The 20,735-nt window shown below is 39.9% G+C and overlaps 1 protein-coding gene and 1 pseudogene across 1 annotated transcript in view; one reads left to right on the top strand and one right to left on the bottom strand.

Moving 5' to 3' along the window:
- Positions 1-20,735, bottom strand: part of LOC139478216 (pre-mRNA-splicing factor 38B-like) — a 106,725-nt gene that overhangs the window by 84,666 nt on the left and 1,324 nt on the right. Inside the window, exon 2 of the mRNA XM_071260607.1 lies at positions 12,070-12,291. Within this exon, the coding sequence (XP_071116708.1) occupies positions 12,070-12,291 (222 nt within the window). The remainder of the gene's footprint in view (positions 1-12,069; positions 12,292-20,735) is intronic.
- Positions 14,251-18,699, top strand: LOC139471047 (putative nuclease HARBI1; annotated as a pseudogene).

Here is a 20,735-nt window from a genome sequence, read left to right on the forward strand (position 1 = left end):
ATGTATTGTGAGCTGGACAAAGGAATTGCTGACGGCTGACTGCGCATGTGCTATGGCATGATTAAATTTGGGCGAGTGAGAGAAAAGGAATACGATTGTGAACTACTCAAGTTTCTAAGCCAAATCAATTACAAATAAACACCCATTGGAGTATTTAACTTAAAATAACTAACAGTCCATATATGCATAGCACAGGTTAGATTGTTAAATTTAAAATTCATAATGGACAAAGCTTTCATAAAAAATTATCGTATGGTATGGTGCATGTAATGCATAACATTCAATGGCATGACATAACCATTGTTATTAGCCATATGGGCTCAAATATTCAGTGTAATAACTTTTTGATATTTGCACAGTGTGCAATTAGTGATTCTCGAAGCTGATTGGTCGGTGGTACAAAGATCAATTTTCATTGGACAACGGAACTATTTTTTTCTCATCCCATTCATTCACAAATCCACGGCTTTCCCTTCAGATGTTTTACGTGCTACAATCTCACTGATTCAAGATTTTTAAGACAAGACACATAGTTTCATATTAACAACATGATTTCACATTATCATTTTTTTCATTTATTTCACATGATTTTCATTTTACAGTAAAAACCAAAACTACGTCCCCGTTTGTAAACAAACATGGCTGGCCATTTGAGACCTGTCAAAGTAAATGACCTCGTTAAAGCGGATGGAGTTATTCGTATAATTCAACCTCTGAACACATTTAATGTCTTTGTTGTCAAAACTCCATATGGCCAGATTGAAGTTCCAAGATTCAGATTGTGATGTTGCCAGAAACTGTTTCTAGAGCGCCAAGATCATCACCACCAAGTCCTGGTTTGCGTCTGTGTTAGAGGGCTTGCTGTTTGATGAATTTTTCGACCACCCAAATCCAAAAACCGGACTTTGTATAGAAAGGTTTGCCTTTGTGAACGATGATGACATCGATAACTGCCAATGAAAATGAAAACACAATGAAATAGACTAAACTTGACAAGTTGACATGAACTTAGTTCACAAATGTATACAGGTAAGAAAAACACGAAAAATATGACTACTCACACTTTCAACGATGGCATGAGCATAAAAACAAATTCATTTTGCAACAACATTTAGACTTTCCGAAAGACATCATAAAGATACACTAATCCGTACAATTTTGTAACGTTGTGTGAAGAAATAAGAACGTGACACTTTTTATACAATGTATACGTTTTTTGTCACCGCGACGTCTGCACAATCTGGCGCTGAGCGGTATGCAGGCTTACTGACGTCCGGGGACCATATGACTATGAGGGTTAATGACACAGGAAAGGTTCAACTAAACATTATTATTTGCAAATTTACCATTTCGGCATGCACATCAGACAGTTCAGAATTCGAACTGTCTACTTTGAAGGAGATCAAGGGTAGCATATAGAGAGTTACCTTAGCGACATGATTACCAGCATCTGGTTGCGAAATCGATGCACTTTGTTGAACTCAGAGAGGTTTTGAAATCAAAACAAAAATAATTAAAAATACAAGGAAAAGAAAACTTACCCCAGCAAGCTGATCCTGTGTCCGATATTGAACTAAATGAACTCCGTGAATGTAGACAGCTTAGCACCAAGTCTCCAGATACCGTGTTTGTCTATCAACAGGTATTCGACCATTATGAATCACATCAAAATATCAACAAACACCTGTCATCTGACTGTGTCCACTCCGCGTTTGACAAATGCTTCTGAAATCCCATATGCACATGTTTCCCATCAGTGACACTTGTCTCAAATCACACACAATGTGCATTAAACTCGTTGTCCGGATTAAACTGTAGGCTAACGCCGGTTCTCTTGTCATTCCTGGTTTCGGCTGTCTCATCTGGGTCAAGTCGGGTCATTCATTCCGACACTGTGACAGCAATCATACTTTTCAAAGTTTATCTTCTTTTTGCAACTTTTCTCTAACAAACAAGACTTCTGTACATTCCGTCTATATTGTTGTTATAGGTTTCGGCATTTTTGTCAAATGACACATAAAAAAATTGACAGGTTTTCCGTGTTTCCTCTTCTCAATGTGAAATGCATGTTTCTGCCGATGCACGAGGGGGGCTGTCTGTCAGTGACGAGATCTTGTCAAAACAAGCTTGGTTTTAAAAAACCTGATGAACCTTTTTGGAAACCTGTCTTCTTTATCAATGCTAGATAGTGTACGCTGTGTAAATCGGACAGAAATATAACTGCAATAATGTGATCTTTACAACAGAACTATATTTTTCAAGCGTAGCAACACGTTAATTGAGTAATGCGGTTGGAATGAGTGGACAGTGTTTTTTCACACGCGGATTGATACAAAACAGCTTATTCTTGATCTGCGACAGTTGATTGTTTTTTTCTTGCAACATGTCTTTAATATGAATATGGGTAATAAATAGAATAATCGATAAAGCTCGGAACATAAAACATTAATTTCACTTGTGACATATTTTCCGTAATCACTCGTACCGAGTGGTTTATTCTATAACTATTGCCATCATAAACTCAACTCAATATCTAAGTAATAATATGCGCAACTGTAAAATGAATATGCAACACAGAAAGTTAGTGAACTGATAGGCAGATCGTACAACCTCTCTGCAACAACAATCAAATTACCACTATCGTTGCTTTGAAACTAACCACAGTTGACAGAGAACGGATACAAATATCCTAAATGCCATACTTTGACACATTAAAAGTCCAATTTGTTGTAGTTTGACTATTTTATGTCAACATACTGTTTTGGTGATCAAAATAGTAAGACTGCTTCAAACGGTGACTCTTGAAACTACTCCATATTCAAAACATATCTGGCAATATACCCAAGTGCCACACTTATGACTACCGTATATTATTATTTTAAATATCTATATCAAAAGCTGCAACCGAACTAACACAATATTGGAATATTTTATTCCAAGGAAAACAATAGTTTCAGATACAGTTTCTTCCCATCATTGAATCAAAATGCTTTTTAAGTGATATTAATGCATACTTTTTAACTGAATGACCGGTAGATATGGGAGGAAGTTTGTGTACAGCTGAGTGCTGTTTCTCGTTTAGTTTACACATTCATCCTAATCTCCTTCCTAGATGAACACGAAATACAATTGAAATGGTAAGTGATACACAGAATGGTTCACATGGTGCATCTGACAGAACACAGAATGTGAGTGAGTGAGTTGGGTTTAACACCGCTTTTAACAGGATTAAAGTTATATCACGGCGTGTCAGCTTAATGTGGGAGGAAAGCCCGAAGTGATGCAGGTTAACCACTTGCATGGGTATGGTGCCGACAAACCTAGAAACATACATAATCGGGGCGAACCGGGATTCGAACCCACAATTATAGGTTTCTCGCGGCGCCTTAGACAGCTGGGCCACCCATGCACCTAAAGTAATTGTTAGGAGATAGGTCTTTTACAGGTGGGCCCTTACGCATAGTAATGCAGGGTAAGTAAACAAATGTACAAAATACTTTGACTTTACTTATGTTTTTACTTATCCTGCATTACTCCTGAATGCATCTGTATCAGACAGAGGGCATACCTTCAGATGTAGTCCTCAGTGACATCAACTCTACAACTACTTCAACCAATCCTGTCCGCGGAGTATGAAGACGTCCTGGTAAAAAACAGCAAGAGCTGAAGTCTAGAAATTGATTTACCAAGCCAACTGCTGTTTAGCAGAATAAGCAGGCAAGGTAGTAGTGGGGTCCTGATCCTTTCCTTAACTCTTTCAACACCGCAGGCCGGTTATCCGGCCAAGAAGCATCGAGTCCCCAGACACCGCAGGCCGGTTATCCGGCCAAGCCGTAGTCACGTCAAAACAGAATATATTTTTATGGACCTACCTGTGATATCATTCATTTATTAAATCTATCACATTTCACAATGTCTGAAATACGTATTCCATTTCAATTTATCATTTTTTATCGATAAATTAAAAAATTATTCACTATTTCCCGCGATGTTATTGAAAATAAAATTCTCGGACACACATTTCGACAACGGGTCCACATCGAACATGTCAAAGAGCAAAATAAAGACGTTTTAAACAAATCTTTAAATATATTATACAAAGTAATAAATAAAATCAACAAAAATATATCTAAAAGTAATCAAACTTACATCTAAGTTATTATTTCCATCTTTTCGTGCGATCGCGTGTAATGTAAGTCAAATGACATCTCGGCTTTCGTCGCCTCGAATTCTCGGCTCGGACACGATGTTTAATGCAAAAATACATGCATGAAAAATCTTTGTCACAGCTCGTAACCTAGCACGATACATTCACGAAGTTCCATATTTTTAATATATATCGTGATTTCCTGCTTAAAACGTTCAGAATAACACGATTTAACAAAAATCTTTCGCCAACTTGTGAAATTTATCAAACACGAGCTTGTTATCACAGCTGTAATTTGATTGGCTGCCTTGGGTCACGTGCTCAAAATAGACCAATCACGAAACTTGTTGCAGATTTCAGCAAGAAAGCGTCATTAGAAACCAATTTTAATCCAATGAAATCGCTTGTTATAACTACGAAAAAAACCAGGCGATGTTACGAGCATGTAGATGAAGGAATAAGCTTTCCAGCGATGCGTCACATGCCATTCTTCGACGAACGTGCTTTTCATACGAAGCCTCGAAAACGGGGGTATTTCTTCATGTTACTGAGCGGACAGCCGCTGTTATCGGGAAATGGGTGATGATATAGATACTGTTTATAATTCTTTTTAAAATGATTTTCAATCACGTAAACAATGAAAATAAAACAGAAATAGGTAAGTTGATTTTATGAAATCTTATATTTGCCGAAAATAGTCAAGTTTTCGCTTCCTTGGTCCCTAATCTGGACGTTAACAACGTGTTAGCTTACATTTTTTATTTACAACAAACTTAAATAAGTTCTAAATGCATTATTTTAAATAATGTGAAAAACATAACTTTCATATTTATAAACCATAGGATCAGACCTTTCAAATGGTGTATAACATGTAGTAGCAAATATATTTTACAAGCAGATATTTTCTTTGATAAATGTTGGCTTCATCTATCACACAAGAGTCTCTGGGAACTCGGTGTCCCAGCAGTAAACACTTCTGGTTGACTGGTGTTGAAAGAGTAACAAAAGATTCTGTTGGATCGACACTGATCATTGTAAAAGTCTTGGGTCGAAGGTCTGTGCTCCATAGCAATGGCCTTAGCTGCCCTCGCCGAAAACCTTTTGAACCTAGAACTCTCATAAGATGAACCAGGCGTGCAGATGCAACCTGCTTGGCGTTCGATGTGGTAACCTGCTGTGCGGATGTAGAAGTATGTTAGGTCACCCTAACTCTATGGTAGAGTTATTGGATCACTTCCTGCAAGATTTCTGAAGTCTACGAACCACCCTCTCACTGGGCCATAAAAATCAGAGTTCTCATCTTCTGCATCACCTTGAGAAGATGTACTACGGTGGCGGAAAAGTATACGCTCTTAGTCCTTCCCAAAGGATGCTGAATGCATCCACTGCCCAAGCCTGCGGGTCTTGGATCAGGGAGACATAAATTGAGATCTTGTAGTTCTGGTAAGTGGCGAAGAGATCGATGTTGGGATGACCTAGGCGTTGACATACTAGATGAAACACCTTGGTATGAAGCTTCCATTCGTGGGAACTACCCTGTCTGGCCTGGATAGAGCATCTGCCAGAACGTACCAACAACCGGTAATGTGCTTGGCCAGATCTACCAGATGGAAGAACTGGAACGTTTGTTGAAGCCAGCCGTGACAGTGTGTCATTCCTTGATTGCGCAGGCACCAAAACACCATGATGTTGTCGATGGAGATGATGAACTGAGTGTGCCGGAGGCACTCCTGACAGTTTGAAACCGCCAATATGACTGCCTCTAACTTGAGGTTGTTGATGTGCCAAGTGTGCTGTGTGCTGGACCACAGCCCTGAGGCCATCTGGCCTTCCAGATGCGCACCCCAACCCTGTAGAGAGCCTTCAACGAACAGGTGGGGTGTCAGGTATAATCTGTTAAGGAGACACATTATAAGACGTTTGCCTCTACCGTCCACCAGCTGAGATGACTCCTGAGGTGAGGTGGTAGTGTACTGGATAGGTAAGGATTTGACGCGGGTGTAGATGACCTCTGCTTGTCAAGTCCTGGGCTAACGTAAGCAGACCCAGAAGCACTGCCAGTGTAAGGAGTTGCTGGGGAGCAGGTGACAGATGGCGTAGTATCTTGAGCCATCTGTCTCTCGGATCTTTGAGGAGTTCCAAGTCTGTTAGGAACAGACATTCTATGAACTGGAGACGGTAAGAGCTCCACCTGGTGATTTCCCTCTACCGCTTCCTCTGCCATGCAAAGAAGACTGATCGGGCGCCTGATCTTTCTGGGAAGAAAAGTCTAACATGGTAGTTGCCTGACTTGGGAGACATACTCCAGAGCTTTTAGGGACATTTTATCTTGAGAATAACTCAAGACTTTAGCATGGGTATTGGAGATCTGGCTGTTGAAGTTGAACAGATATGAAGCTGCCCATGGCTGACAAAGGAACAGGCACTTAAAATCCAAATCCCAATTGGAGGTGGACAAATAACCAAGACAACAATAACAAATGACCTTGGCAAGTGCCACCCTGAGGTGATTGCACATGTGATCAATCTGCTTCTGTTGGTCATCAACCACTGTCTGGAGATGGTCCACCCGATTACAGTGATCCCTTGCTATTGTGCTCTTCGATAAAGCGCTACCTCGATTACAACGAGCGGTAACGCATGGCTCCCAAAATTTATGTACACTTTTACACAGAGAGTTTTACACAGACATGATTGTATTGTTGTTCGTTGTTCATTTGCACATAACGCTTCTCATTGCATAATCAACCGTTTATCGCTGAATGGAGTTCTAATAATCTGTTTGAAAAAAAACCTGGCAAGTCCCGGAAATATGATTATTCTACTAGTTAACTTTTCACACTATACATCCTTTGATCTTAGAAGCGCATGTATGCAAAAAAAGAGAACCACAAGCGAAGTTTATATTCTTAATTAGTGGGCAATCCAATTTGAGGCGACACTGTCAACTCACATGTTGCTATCACAACACGGCGGTCATTCCTTTTGATTCGGATCAAGTAACAGTATCAAACCAATTAATCTGGCTTGAATGTGTATCTATATTTGTATGAATGTGTATGAATGTGCGTAGCGCTGGTCAAAACTCTCGTTTTCCGTATTTTAAGCAACATGACCAATCAATGCCACCGAAACACTCTGTACTTGTGTAATGAATTGTGATTGGCTCTTCACTCATAGCGCCTATTACTACCATTTTTGTAGACTACATTCACATTGAATGTGACAGTTAAGGCTTGTAAATAATAACAAACGGCGAAAACATAATGGATATATATTTTTACACTATGAACGGTAAACAACTTGTATCATTGCAATGTGCGAGACAAGGCGAAGATCGTGAGATTTGCCGAGCACGTTCCCCGCCTCGGCCTCGATAAAACAGCTCATCATCTATAACGCCCACCAGTTATTTGGACGCCATAGGTAGCGTTGTAGCGAGGGACCACTGTATTAGTAAAATCTAAATATTTTTTACATCTATAAATTTATCCTGCATTAATCCTTAATGCATTCACTGCTTACCTTACGACAACTAGAAGGACAGAGCAAAAGCGATGGTCCTGGTTGAAGAAATAAAGTTGTTGTTTACTGACCACCGCCGCTGTCCTGTGACCTTGATGACACCTAAGGTCACCTTCTTCACATCACTCACCCCAGCACTTAGAGAGAACATACTTTTGAGACTTTCTGAAGCCAAAGTGGTGAGGCAAGTTAGCAAGTGATCCTGCATTTCTCCTTAATGCATCTGTATTGGACGGTTTGGAGGTGGGTAAACCTTCAGAATACAGAAATCTCAATAATTCACGACCTGAAATACGACACCAGTTCAGAAAAAATGCCATTACGGTAGGGTTGTTCAAATCTCAAAACGATTGAACATAGGAATTAAAGAGAAATTCCCTATACACATTTAGTAATAAAGAAAATAATAGCTAATCAGCTTATTCTTTACTTACTACGTCATAGAGCTGGCATTGACAAACAAGATTGTCTAATATACTTCCAGTGTCGGAAACAGAGTGGCTGCAAATGAAAGTAGGCTGGCTCTGTATAGGGTGAGTTCATTATTTGCGTCGGGTTGGTAACCTGCTGGGTTACAACCAGGGGGAAAAAACTTTGCACGCCCTTGACATCATCACGAGCCACATCACAAAGAGAATGACTAACGAAAACTGTGTCGAACCTCCAAAAACATCCTTCCGTGATTGTTCTAATACAACAATTGCTGTGTAAAGCCATGGTAAAGACTAACACCCTGAAATAGTGAGGGTAATTCGCTCTCGGTGGATTCCGTTTAACGATCTCGTAAGCCTGAAGGATGACTGACGTAACTATAAGGATATGGTGTTGCGACTAACTTCAGTCGTGGATGTAGTAGACACGGGTATGAATAACCGCTTCCTCAAACCACGACTAGTCTTGGGGCGGCAGATAAAAACTCGACCTGCTTGCACCAAGCCCAGGAGAAATTCACCTTCATCTATGGCTCCCACAATAGTCGATATTGGTGAGATGGTGAAGGAACAATCGGGTTGGCCTGGTAGTTGATTTTTGCAAAAAAATACCAGAATAACCCGAGATGTACCGCTCTGTGAGTCCCATGCTCAAAGCGGACGTGGGCGATGTAGATCACATGTAGTTCGCTCAACCATGCCGCCGTGGCTAATGCCAAGAGAAACCATTGTATCCTTGGTGAGGTCATAAAATGATGATGCATAGAGGGTCTCGAAGGAGGGCCCTCGCAAACCTCGAAGTACCACGTTCAAGTCTCAAGCAGGTGGGCGGAACTTGGCCTTCTGATCCTCAAGCCTGAATGAGCATAGTAGGGCCTGTATTTCTGGGACCTTAGTCACCTTGCGATTTGCTGGAACGGCCAACATTGAGTTTAGTGCAACCAAATACGTAGTAATGGTGCTACCTTCCAAGTCTTTGGGTACACAAATGTAGGAGGTATTCCGCGAGGAATTGTTGTGACGCAATCGTAGGGTCTTGATTCTTTTTCCTTGCAAAAAGTCTCAAATGATCCCCACTTGTCATTGTACAGTCCTCTGGGAGAGGAACAATGAATTAAAGCTTTAGCTGCCTGCGCCGAATAACCCTTTGCACTTTAGCGCCTTTTAAAAACGAACCAAGCGTGCAGACAAAACCTGTCTGCTATTGGGAATTTGCTGTGAGGGTGGATGAGTAGGGAGGGGTAGTAGATCGTCTTCTGCTAGATTTTTCTGAGCTTTGTTAAACTCGTTGGAGAGAGATTTACACATATATTACATTTATATTACATATATTACATTTAGAATTTGGCAAGCTCATCTGCGTGCATGCCGAAGAACATGTATAAAGATCTTTGGGCGATGTTTTCCCATGACAATACAACACGCAAGCATAAGTTACGCAACTAAACCATTGTTGATGAAATGGTACTGGAAGAATGCCGTAGAATTGAACAATATTCTATCGGCAAAACTATGAGTTGAAAGTGTATACAATATTTTTATATACGCAAGGCTATTTACATTACAGTTTGGCGGCACATCTGTGTGCAAGCCAACCAACGTGAATGATAATCTTTGTAAGATATTTTCCACGACAGTTAGTACAATGTGCAAACATAGGTCACGCAAATGAAGAATTGATGATGAAGCGGGACTGGAAGATAGCCGTAGAATTGATATTAATCTATCGGCAAACATATTTTTAATGAGTTGAAAGTGTATACAATAATTTATTTATACGCAACACACTGTTACACCAAAGCTAGTAATATTTAAGAACACAAGAATATGTTATACATACGTAGCTAAGAATTGTAAACAATCTGACTACCTTGGCAGGCAAACAATTGCAACAGAATTCAAAATGGCGGCGAAGAACAAATATGTGGCGGGAAAAAAGATAGAGTCTTTTTACGCCTAATTAATTCACATAAAACTACAAAACATGGTGAAAGTAATATGAAAAGAATACATCACCCATGGCAGATGAATTTTAGAATCGTAGGCGAAAACAGAAGGTCTAAATTAATCCAAAAGGAGAGCTCCACTGGGACACAAACAGTGATGTGAAGAAGGTGACCATAGGTGTCATCAAGGTCACAGGACAGCAGCAGTGGTCAGTAAAAGTGGGACTACAGAACAACAACTTTATTTCTTCACCCAGGACCATCGCTGTTGCGCTGTCCTTCTAGTTGTCATAAGGTAAGCAGTGAAAATATATTAAGGAGTAATGCAGGATAAGTAAAAAAATCAGTCAATTTTGGTCCTGAATCTATTTACAGTATTATTACTCAAATAGTTCTCACATAAAATGGATGTTTTAAACTGAGAATAATAAGCCATTTGGGGCTTTCAGATCAATCACTATGCCAAACCTGAAAAAAGACACTAACAGGCATACAATGGAACTTTTTCTAGTGGTTCCATGTCACTGAACCCCCAAATGTCAGCCCTGTATAAAAGTATTGGTGAAATATTTGCATCAAATAAAGTTGAAGTTAAAGTGCGGCATAAGAGTGACGGAATGAGTTGGGTTTACATCACAAGACACTGGCATAAGAGTGAGGGAATGAGGGTCTAACATCACATTGTCACTGGCATAAGAGTGAGGGAATGAGGGTCTAACGTCATATGTCAATGGCATAAGAGTGAGGGAATGAGGGTCAATAATCACAAGTCACTGGCATAAGAGTGAGGGAATGAGGGTCTAACATCACATGTCACTGGCATAAGAGTGAGGGAATGAGGGTCTAGCATCATATGTCAATGGCATAAGAGTGAAGGAATGAGGGTCTAACATCACATGTCACTGGCATAAGAGTGAGGGAATGAGGGTCTAACGTCATATGTCAATGGCATAAGAGTGAGGGAATGAGGGTCAATAATCACAAGTCACTGGCATAAGAGTGAGGGAATGAGGGTCTAACATCACATGTCACTGGCATAAGAGTGAGGGAATGAGGGTCTAACATCATATGTCAATGGCATAAGAGTGAAGGAATGAGGGTCTAACATCACATGTCCTTGGCATAAGAGTGAGGGAATGAGGGTCTAACATCACATGTCACTGGCATAAGAGTGGGGGAATGAGGGTCTAACATCACATGTCACTGGCATAAGAGTGAGGGAATGAGGGTCTAACATCACATTGTCACTGGCATAAGAGTGAGGGAATGAGGGTCTAACGTCATATGTCAATGGCATAAGAGTGAGGGAATGAGGGTCTAACATCACATGTCAATGGCATAAGAGTGAGGGAATGAGGGTCTAACATCACATGTCACTGGCATAAGAGTGAGGGAATGAGGGTCTAACATCACATGTCACTGGCATAAGATTGAGGGAATGAGTTGGGTTTACATCACATGTCACTGGCATAAGAGTGAGGGAATGAGGGTCTAACATCACATGTCACTGGCATAAGAGTGAGGGAATGAGGGTCTAACATCACAAGTCACTGGCTTAAGAGTGAGGGAATGAGTTGGGTTTTACATCACAAGTCACTGGCATAAGAGTGAGGGAATAAGTTGGGTTTACATCACAAGTCACTGTGTGACTGTAATCGATACTTGTATTGGGAAGTAAACAATCACAATCCACAAATGCACTGGTGTATCGTCCCACAACTGGTACATGTCAAACATCATGACCAGAAAGTCTCGAAGAGAACATGGCAAGCTGTGGCTATGGTACACGACACCACAGTCACAAGACAACCAATCCATTCTTAACCTGGGACAGTAGGAAGGAAGAAAACTTCCATTAAGGAATTCACAAACGATGTTTGCACATCAGGTCTGCATGTAAATCTCTATTTAAGTGAGGAAAATGTGAGGGTGATTTCTGACACTTCTAAGGAATCTCAACACGCTTTCAACCCACCATGGCCAATAGGGCCACAATTAGCATCCTCTCACATATTCTGACCTTGACTTATCTCTGTTTGAAACATCAGGGCTATGTCCATGTTTAGATCTTTCTCTGTGGTCTCTGGGTGACCTGTGAGGTGATGATGAGAACTTTCTGCTTGAGAGGAACCTTTGAGACACGTAGGAATGATCAAAACGTCCACCAGATTTTGCTCGAGTGTCGGTGGATCGTGATCTTTTAAACGGATGCAGCCTTTGAAAAGGTGACCTTGACCTACTCCTGAAAAAAAAATCAGAAAATATTTTTTCAATTTTTGTAGATACATATATAAGTGTTTGCCTGAGAGCACCATTGGCACTTGACACAATATGAGTGTGGTGGGTTTTCTGGTGAGTCAGCCCACCACCACCATTTCTAGAAGGCCCCAGAAATCACAGCATTTCCAGTGTGATACCATTACCTTTAGTTTGGTGAACTGCATGCACCTAATACCACCTAAAGTACCTTGCCACTCTCTGACATAATGAGGAACATAAAGGCATTTCTACTGTAATAAGGGCTGTAACAAATACACAAGGTGGTGAATATGATACATATCATGAATACGAATAATTCAGAATTCAGAACACCTTCAGAGCCTTTAGAATTGACCTCCAGAACCTCTCATGAGGACAATCTCTGCCGTAGGTCACACATAACTAAGACAAGCAACCAGTTTGTGTGAAAATCCATCAGACTTGAACTCGTGAACTTCAGATTGTTAGCCAGACAGCTAAGCCCATATTGCTAAGCTTTGTGCAGATGTCTTTAGTCATGCCAAAGACGTTACTGGACTGATTGATTTTTTGCAAATGATGTCCCAAGGTAGATAGTGTTCGGACTGGAAACATTTGAATGTGTGTGCCAAAAATTCATACCTTATAAACTGTGTCCTTGTGCTCAATAAAGAAAATAATTAAATCTAAAAAATAATAAACATTACATGGATATTAATTCCCATTTATAAATAATGCCTTTAGCCTGGTGAATTAAGTCAAAATTGAAAATAAAATATTATGAAAATAAAAATGCTTTCATAAACTAGAACTTGCCATAAATAGGAGGCTAGTTGAGAAAACAAATAATGAAAATTTCAACATCTCTCGAATATCAATGACATGGTGTGTAGAGATGACAGATCACTGAGAGGAATGTAACTAATGTTATATTTGAGATAACACTTTCTTAGTAAAGTACAGATTCAAGTACTATTTGGGGTTGAGTCCCGTCCGGGATTCGAACCCACACCTGCCAGGGTGAGGCACCTAATCGCCAGCACACAAAGTCAGCGATCTAACCCACTCAGCCACCGAGGCTTCCACAAAATGAAAGTCCGACAACTGGTAGTCTAGATCACGTACTTTGAGTACCCCCCTGACAATTGTAAATTGGCACGGCTCCCATGGCTTATGCACACTCAATGACCCGAGCAACCCTGTTGCTTAGCTGACATCACATGGCATTGTTTTGCAAATGTATCAAATTTTCACAAATTACATCATTGGGTATGGTGACAAGTTTTAACCTCAGTTTTGTTGAATCATAAAGGTAAGCCTAATTCATGAATACTGTGTTTTCTTACGAATATGAATTTAATGCACATTTGGCCAAAAATTCAGCACAACAAAGATTACAATACCCTATCTCATGCATTTTAAAGAACTGGAGCCTAATTGTTGATGTGTGCAAATAAATGCACTTGTCAAGTATTGCTTTTAAATTTTCTGTTGCATTAACAATAATTATCAAACAAAAACATCGAGAGATGGATGAAATAGTTTAGTGTCAAGTATTTTGGCTACATGAAACTCCTGGAACTTCCACCCAAACCCCTTTCACTCACTACATTCATTCAGTAATGATTCAAAAGATGATTCATCCGTGTGGCGTCACTAGCATTGCCTATGACTGACTCGTTCCTCATGATCGTGATCCACATTATCCTTACAACATTCCCCTCCCACACTTTTCAGTCACAAAATCACCCAACAAATCATTAACTACCATGTCATTCATGGGGCCATTCATCACCTCTCGGATTCTTGTAGATTACGGAATAGGACGAGTGTGCCAAATGGTATTGTGATCACTCATAAGTGTCCATAGACCAAAGTCATTAGACACCTTCCCTACACACACCCTTTGCCAGTGTCAGTCACCTATTCGACCCTTTCCCTTCAGTTAGAAAATGTCTTAAGCATGACTAGGTAAATATGCACAAAATATAACACTGTGGAGATAGCTCAGTCGGTGAGCTCTCCGGCTAACAAACCAAAGGTCAAAAGTTCACTTTCGACGGATTCTCAGAAAACTGGTCGCTTGTCTTAGTGACACGTGACCTACAGCAAAGGTCGTCCTCACGATAAGTTGTGGTGCTGTATTTTAAAGGTGCTATGACTATTAATTCACCCAATATGCACCTACAGAGGTTTGGGTTTGCCGCACGCACGCATGTTCCTTCTCAATTGTCTGAGTAAAGATAGAGCATCATTCAACTTCAGTGTATGAATGATCAGGCCCCGATTTCTCGAAACAAACTTAAGTTCAAAAACACACTTAAGTCTGAGTTTTTACTCAAATTTGAGAAAACTCCGCAAAATGCATTTCTCAAACCAAACTGAGTTCAATTTTCGACTCAAACTGAGTTTACAACTTGAGTTAGGTAGGAAGGTAACTTAAGTTTTTTTGTCGGTCATAAAATGGCGGTGTTGAAAAAGACGTAGGCGTCGTAGGCAGAAACAAAAATCAACATTGTCAAGGGGATTAGTCAATAGACAAAATCCTCTTGAGTTCATGGAACCCGAGGAGTTATTCATGAGGTTCCGTTTCCGAGCGGAGAGCATTTTATTTATTGTTTCCCTTGTTTGTGAGAAACTTGAACGGTGCTCCAACCGAAGCAGCCCATTACCTGTTTAACACAGGTACTTGTCGCCCTGCGTTTCCTGGCCACTGGATCTTTTTATTCTTTGATCGCAGATTCATATTCGATTATTTCAACGTCTTCGGTGTTTCGGTCAGTCAGAGATGTATGCTCTTGTCTGATCGAACATCTCCGGCATTTTGTATGTATGCCAACTGGACAAGATGCAGACAAGATCAAGAAAATGTTCTTCCAAATTGCAGGTGAGTGTTTGAAAGCGATTCCTCTTCAACTCGCCTCTTCTGTGGTGTTATTAATTACTAGGTCAAATAAGGGGGAGCAACTCTAATTCTTGTCATTTCTTTATAAAAAACCTTTCCCTTTCTAAAACGAACAGCTATCATCATGACATAAATCCGGAAATTCTGACGAAAACTTCCAATAAAAATTACGTTTATCATATTTTAACATACACACTTTATATTTCCAATACCTTTTGTAAAATGCATAAAAATAAACGCCTTCAATCGTTTAAAAAAATCAAATTGAAATGAAATATTTTATAAAATATAATCAAAGATAATTACCATAACAGCCAACTCAAAATTCTTGACATAATGTTATTTAAAATTGGCAATTAATCCTGATAATAACAATAATTTATCATTAATGAATCTTAAAAATGATACATATAATTTAATTTTTCAGGTTTCCCCAATGTTCTGGGCTGCTTAGATGGAACCTTCATCCGCATTCCAGCACCCTCAAGGAATGAAGTCGATTATTTGAATCGAAAAGGATTTCACTCACTCAATGTTCAGGTAATAATATTATGTTTATGACACTTAATAATTGTTATTGCCAGAAGCTAAAATCACTTATGTTCATGTACGTTTTATGTTTCATGAAATGTATGAAAATAGAATCTATATTTAAAATTCACAAATCACTGCCTACACAGTGGCAGCCAAAATATGAATCATACCATTTCAATTATTCTTTTGTTATAATTTCAATCAATCTGTTTACTGACCAGTGACATGCTGTGTTTTGTGCTTATAAATGTATTGAACTGACCTATTAATGCTATCACTTATCAGATGATATGCGATGCCAACTACAAGTTTATCAATTGTGTTGTGAAGTGGCCAGGGAGTGTCAATGACAGCCGCATCTTCCGGGACAGTAAAATCAGCGTGCTTTTGAAAATGGTATGAGTTCATAATTCATCTTTAATCTAACATGATTTGAACTGTAAATTATACCAAATGACAAAACTTTTAAGGACACAGTTCATTTACAGAACCAATAATATTTATTGCTGAGGGAAAGGGGTAAACAGCCTTTTGAAATGATTATTTTTTAAAAATGTATTATGATGGTTCCAAGACAATTGGTTATTGCATCACTGTTAAATCAGTTAAAAAATCATTTTCTGCATGTCATGATTAAATGTCACCAGAAAGAATCACACCAATTCTGATCTGCTTCATTTTATAGGAACATACAAGGGCTTTCTTCTTGGAGACTCTGGATATCCATGCAAGCCTTACTTAATGACACCTTTCGCCACAACCTCATGCCGGGCTGAAGAAAGATATAACAGAAGTCACTGCAGAACTAGAGTTTTAGTAGAACAGAGTTTTGGAATTTTAAAACGAAGATTTTCTTGCTTACACAGTGGATTAAGAACAACACCTCAAAATGCTTGTAAAATTATAACTGCATGCGTGATTCTAAATAATATTGGTATTGATAGAAAAGATATAATAAATGTTGATCATGATGATATTGACACGAATAATAATGTCATTGTCCATGTTGCTGATGAATGGACAGGTAGCAATGTTCGGAAAAACTTGTGCCAGCAGTTTTTTAGCTAAATGTTTGTAATATGAAATACTTTCAGTGGGAAGGTGGCAAGGGATTGGCTTGTTCAATTTTCTTTAGATTATCAATGTAAATTGCAACTGACATTTACTGACCTATGCATAAATGCATTGATGCTATCTGTATTTGATGTAGCTCCCAACTGTTTTGATACATAGATGCTTGTAATATGTGGTCAAAAGAATTTTGCTATTAACAATTTGTTTGATAATGCTGGTTAATATCTGATATCTTCCTGCTTCTTCTAATACTTGTGTACAGGTAAACAGGAGCTATTAGATTAGACAGCCCAGGTATAGTCAGGGATGAGTGACTTTGCTAGTTAGACAAAGTAGGTATGTGGATCTGTCAATGTTACTGTCAATAGGAATGCATGAAAATAATAATAATAATAATAATAATATAGTTTATTAATGTGTCATGTGTACATAATACACCTGGCCATTACTGGCCTAAAAGACACTCCTAAAATTATACAATCAATGAAATACATAAATAAAACATTATAACTAATAATATCTTTATATGTATACAGCAACCCCCGCCCCACTCCACAGACACATATTCTCACGCAAATTCAACCTAGACACCAGTTCACACAGCTTAGCACACCCCCTCCCCCATATACATGTCCCAAATCAGCAAGTCACAGAAATTCAACTCGGTCAATCAATCACACACATTATACATTATGACCCACATACATTCAATCATGCACAAGTTCAACCGTGTCAATCAATTCTTTATTCAATCTGCCCAACCCTTCCTATTGTTCACTAAAAACAGATATTTTTATATTTCCAGCAAATGACGGCAAAGTTTTATAATGCACCCACATCACGCACACATAACTATTATAATTTCAGACGGCCTATTTGAAAAAGTAATTTTTTTCAGACTGGTCAGAAAGATTAACTTTTGCCCACTGTACAGTATTGGTGTAAGACTACTAACATTTAGTCCGCTACGAAGGTTTTTTGTTCAAGTATTGCATGTTATTATCGACTGTGTGTCATGACAATTTAGCACAGTGCTAGAGACGAAACAACAATGCAGTTCGTAGTTCTGTTTATGATGCCGATTAGTAGAAAATATTCAAATTTAGTGAAATCTGAATATATATTTTACATTTGTATATTTATCCTGCATTACTCCTCAATGCATTTACTGCTGTTTTTTGACAGAAAGATGAACTGTGTGAGATCCAGCTGCTAAAGAAAACTTGTTCCAACCAGTAGCTGGCAGCATCCTCGCACAGTCGGCACGTGACCCAGAAGTGATGTTGTCATATAAGAGCACATTACTGCTTCAAACATAACATCTGAAACTTAGTGGGGAGGTAGCTCAGTGAAGGAAGCGCACTTAGACGTAGTAATCATGGTAATGCAGGATAAGTATACAAATGTAAAAAATATGTAGATTTTACTAAATTTTTTAACTTATCCTGCATTGCTCCTTAATTCATCTGTATCCGACGGTACAGCAGGTGGTCATACCTTCAGATGTCATCTATAATAAACCCTTGTCAAGGTCCAATGAGCCAGCACCGCATCGAAAGTAATGACTGGGAAAAACATGACCATTTCTGGAAGAAGGAAACAAGATTGAGAGGAAATCAGAAAGACTCATAAAGGCAGCAGAAATAAAATGAGGCGGTTAGCCAAAAACTAGATCTGACCTAATGAGCGAATGCAGATCACAGTAGAGCCCTCTAACCTGGGGTTATAAACACCAGAGAGTTTGATGGACCTCCCCTGGGCCTCGGAGAATTAGTTGGCTACCACCAGGGGACCAAAGCTGTGAACGCCAGCAACATCTTCCACGGCTACGTCAAGGAGATAGTAGCTGGCGAAGATGTTATCAGATCGCCAGAAGCACCCTTCCATGATAAGACTTGATGGAGCAGTTACTATTTTGTATTTTTAAAATTCCAGCTATATGACGGCGGTCTGTAAATAATCAAGTCTTTAACCAAGTCATCGAGCCTGACCACCCGATCCCAATAATCTCCTCTTTCAACAAGCATAGTCGCCTTTTACGGCAAGCATGCGTTGCAGAAAAAATATTCTACCAAGCAGTTACTATGAAGAGCCATGGTAGGTGCAACTGCCCTGATCGGCTCAATGGGTACCATGTTCGAACTGGACACGGCAAACGTTGAGAACATGAAGCTGGCTGATCCGTGCCACAGAAGCCAAAGCCAGAAGGACTATCGTCTTCTTGCTAAGGTCGTAGAAGGAAGACAAATGGAGTGGTTCCAAGGGAGCTGCCCGAAGAGTCTGTAAGACCATATTCAAATCCCAGGCCAGCGGTGTGAACAAGGCTTTCTGGTCTTCGAGACGAAAAGAGGGCAGCAAGGCCTGAAGTTCTGGGATTTTGTCACTCTACGATCATCTGGAATGGCAAGAATAGAGTTAATGGTGACCAGATACTAGTACTAGTATCGCAATAGCCTTGGTCGCTCAAGATCCAGTATCCCTTGGTCCCTGAAGCTGCAGATGTATCAGGTATGCAGACGAAACCTGGTGGGATTTGGGTGTGGTAACCTGCTGTTGTGGGTGGAACAGGAGGTTTGGCCATACCGGAAGTTCTAGGGGGTTGACAAACCAACTTCTCTCCGGCCACAAGAGCCCAACCAAAATCAGTATCAGAGTCCGAGTGGCCTTGAACTTTCATGGAGACGACGCCAAAGGCATTCAATTCCACCATCCACCAACAGAGATATGGTTGCAGGTGAACCAGGAGGACAATGGAAACTGACAGAGTCTGGTGCCTGATGGCAGTGGTGAGAAACAGCAGGATAGGGCTCAGTTAGAGTCGACCCATAGAAGTCAGGTCTTGAGCTGAGGTGAGAAGACTCATAGCACCTGCCACTGGCAGGAGTTTGGGCTTGATGTGGGGCAGGAAATAGATGGGAGGTGTGAGAGAGTCAAGTCATCTGGTGGTAGTAATTTCAGCAACCTGGTTCATTTCCAAGCGAGTGCCAAATTCCAGAGAAGCAGGGTCATAGTCTGGTCGGTAGGATCCCTCCAAATATTCCGATCGGTAGTCAGGATCCCGACGGCATACGGGTGAGTAGCTATGGAAGAGGCGACGGGATCATGATGACTTGGACCTACGTCTGGATACAGTAGGAGAGGACAAGGCATGAGATGATCTAGGCCAACAACAGTCCATTGTAGACTGAGGCAATCGTCCATGGCAACGTAGACAACAAGAGAGGTAACATAGGAGGAGGCACTGGAGGCGCCAAGGCTGCGAGTACCACTGAGGCAGGTGCCAAAGGCACTGCCGGCACCAATATCTATTGAAACAGACTGCATCCAGGCCTGCATCCATGATGCTTCCATAGAGGAAGGCAGGAGAACATGCTGAGGAAATCAGAAATGACAAAGAGTTATGTATGATTGATCAAACTACCTGACCATGTGAATGAATTGCCCAACAGTTTCACAGTTTGTCGCAAAAGGAGATTTCAAAAGTTAGGTCACGACAACTAACATATATGGACACCATTTGGAAACAAATTGGGTCACGGTCAGGTTTTACACATTGGATCTCGGCCCCCATTTGTGTCCATGGTACATGCAACACAAACGTAACACAACTTCTGAAAACATCAGCATAACTTCTAACATGATGATAGCAATACCTTTTTGCATTTGGGTTAACTGCTTATAGATACAAAGTGCAGTAAGTTTTGAATTTGATTTGTTTTTTCTTTCATTGAAACTGTGACAAAGGCACTATGATTGGTTTGCTAAAACAGTATTTTTCTGTGAGTCTAATGTACATGGTACATGGTGTGATCGTAGAAGAGAATTGATAAGAACTTTTGTATGTATACATATCATCAAGTACACATTTTAAATCTCCTCAGAAAATGGAATATATCATCATAACAACATTCTGCCATGGATATTAGATCTAATTG

This window comes from Haliotis cracherodii, unplaced genomic scaffold, assembly GCF_022045235.1.
Source record: "Haliotis cracherodii isolate W230 unplaced genomic scaffold, xgHalCrac1.p SCAF_1, whole genome shotgun sequence".
Classification (NCBI taxonomy): Eukaryota; Metazoa; Mollusca; class Gastropoda; order Lepetellida; family Haliotidae; genus Haliotis; species Haliotis cracherodii.